Source organism: Alligator sinensis, unplaced genomic scaffold, assembly GCF_000455745.1.
Source record: "Alligator sinensis unplaced genomic scaffold, ASM45574v1 scaffold1258_1, whole genome shotgun sequence".
In the NCBI taxonomy this organism is placed as follows: Eukaryota; Metazoa; Chordata; order Crocodylia; family Alligatoridae; genus Alligator; species Alligator sinensis.
In genome coordinates, this window is record NW_005842520.1 from 731,961 (window position 1) to 740,024 (window position 8,064).

General features: G+C 40.0%; 1 protein-coding gene across 3 annotated transcripts in view; it reads left to right on the plus strand.

Moving 5' to 3' along the window:
• The window catches only part of RGS7BP (regulator of G protein signaling 7 binding protein), a 93,314-nt gene that overhangs the window by 51,646 nt on the left and 33,604 nt on the right, over positions 1 to 8,064 (plus strand). For all 3 annotated transcript variants that reach the window (XM_006031642.3, XM_006031643.3, XM_025213314.1), the window contains exon 4: positions 4,750 to 4,880. In XM_006031642.3, coding sequence (XP_006031704.1) covers positions 4,750 to 4,880 — 131 coding nt within the window. The remainder of the gene's footprint in view (positions 1 to 4,749; positions 4,881 to 8,064) is intronic.

Below are 8,064 nucleotides of genomic sequence, written 5' to 3' on the forward strand. Positions count from 1 at the left end.
CACCCTCCCCCACACCCCACACACCCACGGCCCCCCACAAACCTGTACGCCCCACACAATATACAAGAGGAAGCCTTCATTTTAAGCTATTATATACAATCACCTCTATGGTACACTACACAAACACATGTAAACCAGGACAAAAATATTTTTTGAAATCAAATTAATGAATGTTGTAGGTGTTCACTTTTTAAAATATAATTTGGTATTTTTCTGGTTCTGAGATGGCAAAGCCCCTTGCTGAAAGGAGTACTTCCGAGAGCAAGGGGAGGGACTTCTGGCAGCAAAGGTCAGGGGTTAGGGGGCAGGACATCCAGTCACAAGATGGTGACCAGGAGGTGGGGCACCTGTCAAGGGGCAGAGCTATCCATATGGCCCTTGACAGCTTGCCAAAACTGGGTAGGCGGCCTTCCACCCAAAATAATTGCCTGCCCCTGGCCTAATCCAAACCGCTGTGCTGTCCAGAGGACTCTCAGATACTTTAGGTACCTAGCTTCCTAGTGTAACCCACAGCTCAGTCAGGTGTCTGGACTTCCTGCACAATACATGAGGAGATTTATGTGGCTAGGAATGAGATCTGCAACAGTCAGCAGGCACGTCTACACGAGATGTTTACTGCGCATTAGTCTAATAACACCGTGCAGTAGCATGGTAGTTAAAAACATGCTAATAGCCTACTGTAAAGTGTTATTAGGGTAATGCGTAGTAAGCATCATGCAAAAACCATGCACCAGTGCTACTGCACAGGAACTCTAGATATTGTGCATTTAGTTAGTACTTTATTAAGCAAGTATTAAACTAAATTTGCCATACCTAAGGCACATTAATGAAAGTGTAGACACACCCAGCATCTCCCTAAATTATAAGGAGTATAATAAAACCTTCCACATGTCAGGGCATGTCTACACATGTGCTTTACTGCTCAGTAGACTAATTTACTGCACAGTAAAGCATCACTGTCTACATGTGCATGGCAATTGGGCCATTGTAGACTAATTTACAGCACCACTGGATACTCCCATGAGATAAAGATACTATCCGATGGTAGAGTAAATGACTGTGCTTAAACACATGTGTAGACAGTGATGTTAGGATTAGTTTACTGTAGTTCAAATTGAACCAGAGTTTATTCAGTATATTAATTGCATATGTAGACACGCCCTCAAGGACTAAGATACTCTTGGGTGAAGGTAGGATCCACATCTCTGAAGCTTCAACTGGATTACAGGAATGAAACTATTAGCACTGACATATAGAAATATTAAAATGTTACAAGCTAAGAAAACCTGATGTATTGATGAACCAGAAATTCCTTCACATCCATTACCTTCTTCAGTCAATTTATAAGAGTCAGATGCTGCTCTTTGCTCCACACAGTTAGTTCCCATTGGCCATTAGAGTCTAATTCTGAAACTGCTGTTTGCACAGATTTTTTAAATCGGTGAGATCTTCACGAACATAGCACCTACAAAATTTAGGGCCTTTTATGGATCCTGATCATGCTGGTATAAATCTAGAGTAGCCATCTTTTAGATTTAAACTAAGGTAAAGGAGATCTTAATCTCCCCTTCATACTGTTTTATCTTGTCTCCTTGACTAACCCCAGTCAGTGATTAAATCACTAATTTTTCTCAGCGTCTGCAAACTAAAAAACCATAGCGCTATTTAATTTAACAGCATGTTTACTGTTAAACTATGGAGAAAACTGAATTCCTGATCTACTGAGTGTTCATAGATCAAATGGGCACAGGCAATTTAGATTGTTAAACAGAGGGAAATGTCCTGACTGCAGAAGTTTGAAGTGGAGGTATTATTTAAGAAAATGCAGGGCTGAATACCAGTGCTGTAACTAGGGTGGGGCAAACAAGACAACCACCCCTGACACTAACTTAGGGCAGAAGGGTGAAAAAAAAAGGCTAATTGCAACCGTATGGCAACCAGAAATCGCCCCTGCCCCTGTGTCCCACCATCTGTGTCCCAGTGTTACTGCTGAATCCTATCTAGACACTATAGAAAAGAATCCATTAAACTATTATAAAATGCAGTAATGTATGTAGTGGAAGAAAAAGACAGCAGCTGAAGAAACCCTAATTAAATGCCTTTTTTACATTTCAACGTTAGCCATTCCCTTGGTAGTGTTTTGTGCTTCCCTACAGTGCTGTGGGACTTTGTCTCTGTAGGGGCTGGAGCACTAATTAGCACTCAGTCATCCCACTGCATGAAGAAAAGCTGAAAACTTTTCTGCATCTGGCCATATTGTTTGAGAAGAATGTGAAGCTACAATAAGGATGTATTTTGAACAAATATTTTCTTGTACAGGGATGGATTTTTTTTAATGAGAATGGAATCCAAGTTCAAGCAGTGAATTTTTCAGGGAAAATGTGCATGGACTTCAGGGCCTCAAACACTTTCTGAATATATAGTCATTGAGAATAGGATAAGTCATGGCCAGTATCTGAAAAACCTGGTCTTTTACTGCAAAAATACCTTTTCTGTATTGTTAAGCATAGCTTTATTGTCTGTCAGTATGAAAATGCAGTAAATATATGATTTCTGAGTCTCTTTAAATGAAAGTAGAAATCATTGCATGTAAAAGTCTATGTGTTGTATGATGTATCAGAGGGATAATAGGTCATATGATAATTAAGTTTATTTTCCTGTATATAAGAAGAAAACAACCCACAGTCACTGTATACCTAGTCTGTTTTTGGTTAGGTCTACAGTCCCCAACCTGTTTCTGAGGCTACAGGTAGATGTTAAAATAATGGTGCAATGGGACCAGAAGACTTTTATGCCCCATTCCAAACATTACACCTCCTACCATACACATCTGGCATGACAGGAGGTGCAGTGTTTGAGATGGGTCATAAAGTATTTTGATCCTAGTTGCACCACTGCAGAACTGCCCCCAGGCCAATCCTATGGGCTCTGGGGCTTTCTGGTGCCAATGCTGATTGTTGGCATCAGCCCCAGGTCCAGCTCCAACCCTAGGTCAACATCAACAAATAGACTCAGAGCTGTCCAGGACTGGGGCTGACTTTGAAGTGCCTGCCAGATCCAGGATAGCCCCCAGCCACATTCCAGCTGAATGTCAGCTTCAGGATAGTGGGGCATGTCATATATTCAATTTATGGCACTATAAAAACCAACCACAAAGATGTTCCACATATTCATGGAATATCTTTGTGGCTGGCTTGCGATTTTATGGCACTATAAATTTAATGTGTGTGGTATATTATTATTTATGGCACAACTAACATGTTATTCATGCAATAAATGCAACAAGTGCCAGGGACCTGGTGGGCCACACTTTACAACAGATTGACAGATAAGAACTGTCTTCCTTTCCACCTCTCAATCTAGTGCAGGTTCTAACCCTTCAGTATTTTCTGCTACTACTTCTTTTGTCCTTTTTCCTTTGTGTTTCTTTTTTCCTTAATTATGGTTTTCTTGTGTTGTGGCTTCTACTGCTTGTTCCACATTCACCAGAAAGCTATGTGCTCCCTAATGTGGGAGCAGCTCCACAGGACTGGGCCACATGTGGAATTGCAGTTGTGGGAACCTGCAGCTGGCATCCAGACATGTAGCTCTGTATGTATGTAGAAGCAAAAATGGATGGTAATTAACTTTCAACATCCAGGTGTCACTTGTTGTTTTCCATTCCTATACTGGTCTTTCTATCATCATTACTGTTCTCCTTTCCCTGTGTATTCTATGGATCAGTTCTGACATCTCCAGAGTAGAATCTATCCCTCAGGCTGGAAAAAAACTTGAGTCATGAAGTATTCAGGGCAAGATATTTAAAATTTCTATAAGAAAATGGTGATGGTGCACTTCCAGATTTTGATAGAGGAATGAAAAGATTAAAGTTAAACAGGACAATATATGATAGGTATTCATACCCCGCTTTTGGGACCAAAAGTATTTTAGAGTGCTTATCAAGACTGACATACTGAAAAATGAGAAACAGGCATTGTTTAATTAACTGCAAAAACAAAGGCCTTTTTAGACTATAAACTGTAGGGAGAAGAAACCTTGTCTTCATGCTTTTCTGTGGAGTATCTACATGGTTTTGGAGCTTCCCTAGTAGTGTATATCATACACTAATTTGTAACAGTAACAAACCTCTAGAAGAGGTTTATAATCAAAGATCCTCCAGGATAACAAAAATCATGTCACCATAATGGGCTTGATCATGCTTGGTCTTGTATGTGGGCCCTGGATAGACAGTGTGCAAGGAGGTCCTACTGATTCCTTGTCCCTCAACACAGCAACCCAGTACAATTGTAGTTAGAGAGCACATGTTCTATGTGAATCTACCACTGTCAAAGTTACTCTTCCCCTCAAGTGCATGGAGAGCAAAGGAATGTTCAGATTTCTCAAGCCTTGAAGCCGTCAAAAAGGGTGTAGAGGAGAAAATAGGGGCCATGCTTCTCTCTGTTCTTAGACAAAGTTAATGACATAATGAACAAAGCTACCAAAGTCCTTAAGAAGATAATAACTTCGTGATTGTGGCATGAAGGGAAATGCAAAATTTATCATCCCTTGAAGTCTTTTTTAATGCACTTTGTAGATGACTAGGGAGGGGGAAAAGTAAGTAAAATTCAGCTCTGTAATGTCTAGCCCAAGTTTATAAAGAATGAAAAACAGTTTTTAAATAAAATAAAAGCCTGATTTTTGTAGATTGTACATCAAATAGGTAATGACTATATATTTTAAGTAATTATGTTTTCCTCTTTCTTATTGCAGCCCAGAAGATGGTGAGATTCACCCTGAAATCTGTAGACTATACATCCAGTTGCAGTGTTGCTTAGAAATGTACACAACAGAGATGCTTAAATCTGTATGTCTGCTAGGATCCCTTCAGTTTCACCGGAAAGGTACTGGCCTATACAACTACACCACATGCATTAGCATTATTTTCAAAAATGGTCTCTCTTTTTAATTGTTCGTAGAAGTACATATGGCATGTATAGCACCAAATTCTTGAATCATCTGTACTACAAAAGAGCATAATCAACTTATTTGACCCAGGTTTAGGTCTTGGTACCAATAAACAAGGTAGGCCATACATTTACTGGAATAAAGAGGCTAGAATAGAAAACTCTGAAAATAATCAATTCAAGAGTTTTAGAACATGACTTTTTTTTATATTCATTTGTCTGCTTGAGCTGTTCTAGTGCTTTATGAGAGTTGCAAGCAGAGTGCTTCACGTCTGCACTTTCCTCCCTGCACTGGTCTTCTTGGCTGGACTACCCTCCGATTACACAACATGGTCAGATGTATGATATCAACATGGATGACTGTATGATATCAATTCAACTAGAAGCCATCACAGGAGAAGTAGTCCAGCCAAGGAATGTGGTCTATAGTAAAGGTTACTTAACACTTTCTATTGTTGTTTGTCTTATAAACTCCACCATTTTAATATGGGGGGGGGGTTTGCTGCCTGCCTCGGGATTTTATTTTGTCTTGTCTCAACATGTCTGTAAAAATTAATTTTATTCTCACAAGCTAAGTTTGGAAAAGCTACCATATTTTTTTCTATGTAAGAAAGATTTTTATTACATTTTTGAAGAGCGTTTATCACTTCTATTCTTTGGTGCATGGACCTGAAATTTGGTAGGGTGAGAACACTTGGGAGCAGTTAGGTACTTTTTGTTCTCACCAGATTTTTTTATTCTTTTTTATTTTCTTCCCAGATTTAGTCAAACGGTAAGCTTCTCAAAAAATGTTTTGCATATTCAGTAGAATTTCAGAGGCTTTCTGCTCAGATCACCGTGCATTCAATTTATGCTGAATGTTCTGAGGCTCACACAACCCGAACTGTATTTTCCAAAAGCTTATTTGGGCCATGTTCGCTTTCTTCTGGAAGAGTTGCATCTTTTCCAGGAGAAACCACAAGTGTACAGATGTCCAGGAGTTCTCTCCCACAGCAAAAATAGCCACTTTAAAAGAAAAAAATATCCTGGAAACAGCCAGGGTTAAATCACTCCCAGGAGAATTTATCCTAAGAGAATGAATGTCTGTACACATTCTTCTGAGAGAAGCCACAACAGTGTCCTCCAGCATCACAGGGCATTTTGTTCCTACCCTACCCCATGGGAGGCAATCTGGGTGAGCTAGTCAGGGCAGAGCTGCCCTGTGCACTGCTGCCATCTGTCTCCAGACAGACTGCAGGCTGCGGGACATGGTGAGATATGTGCACAGGACAGTCCTCCTGACTGTGCAGAATCAGCCCTGCAAGCTGTCTGCTTTTTAGGGGCTCAGCATTCAAATGTCTGTTCAGGTATCCCTAGGTAAGCTTTTCTACCTGGAGAACAAACCAAGAGAATTCTCATGTGTACACAGCCTCACAAACACCTTCATACTACAGACTATATATTAACTTCTAACACAGCACTATTCCTGTCTACTTCCTAATTTGCTGGGCAGTGACCCATGAAAAAATGCTTTGGCTGATGGGTGTTAATTATTAGGTTCACTTCACATTCCATATTCTTGAACAACACCTCACAACTGCTACAGGAAATAGTCAACTGAGAAATCTCTGGCAGAACCCTGTCTCCAATGAGACACACTCATCTCATCCAAAGCTACATTGCTTTTCCGGCTCCTTGTATCAAATGTGTGTGTGAGACTGTGGTGCCTTATCTACTAGATACACTTCTTTTGCAGAGCCAGGATTAGAATATCAGAAGATGGATTCTTAGTTTTCAACTCTGTCCACTAACAATACGTGGGTTCTGACCTCCCTATATATAGAGAATAAAAATGTGTTGATGTAGCAGTTGCTCCTTTAATTTAAGTGACAGAGCTCTTTTGAAGTGTACACATCCATTTCTGAGTCTTTGATAGTTGTATCTACCAGTATCAGAAAATCTAGGAGAGAACCAGTCATCAACATTTTCACTCCCTTGAACACAGTGACTACAAAAAGGTATGTGGTGGTTCAGGACAAACATTTGGTTGGTCATACTAACAAGGCTTATTGCCATATTGATTCTTCGATATCCTTGTTTACATTAGGCCACTAGTACATGATTGCAGCTCAAATGCACAGTAAGTAAACCTGGGCAGATTTCAAGAAGTTTTTCTTTTTTAAAACATACTGCTACATTTTCAGAAATGATAAATCTTATATGCTACATGAAGCATCCCTCCTTAGTGAAAGTTTATTTTTCCTGTAAAATTAGTTTAATCTAATAGGTAATTTCACCTTTGTTCAGCCATCCACTGAAAGTAAAGTGTAGAGTTTGACTGTTCACATAGCCTGGCAGATTATCAGAGGCTATTGGTTAATTAAGACCATACTTAGGCTAGTTAAGCTACATTTTCTCTTGATAATACTCCCTCAGATTATATGAACATTCATTTCAAAGGAAAAACAAAAAAAATCCAGTTTTATTAGCATTTTTAATGAACACTTGATAATTAGTAACATACATGGATACATAATTGGTACATAAATGGATAGACTGCCTCTAATTACATGACATAATTAACAGTGGAGTTCCTTTTTTCACTTCAAGAATTAGATTTGCGATGGGTGAACAGAGTTTATTTTAGTAATATAGATTTGCATAAAAACATCTGCACTCAAATAATGATAACTGAATCTCCTCATGGGCTAGGGACAGACATTCAAAAACCCAAGTCTGAATTAATTCAATGTTTACAGGTTAGTCTTACCTTAGTAAGCTGAACCAGTTTGAAACTGGAGAGACATTCTCTCTGGACTGAGAAAACTCAGGCACTGTCACGGCGGGGTCCTATAGGAGGGCCGTGGTCTCCTTAAGGCCCTCTCTCCGTGCCAAGTCAGCCCAAGGACACCCTAAAATTCTCGCCCGCCATGTCTTGCTGGTAAATATAATAGGGAGGCTGCCTTGCGTCTCCTTGGGCACGTACACTCCTGGACCCCTCGCGGGTCTTATCCTGCACCCCTGGGTGCATTGGGGCACCCTAGCCTTATGGGCTACGCGTGGCTCTTACCAACCCCTAATACCACGCCCCAAGCCTCACTGATGGGAAAGACACTGGTATGTCTCTTTTATTTTTATATAT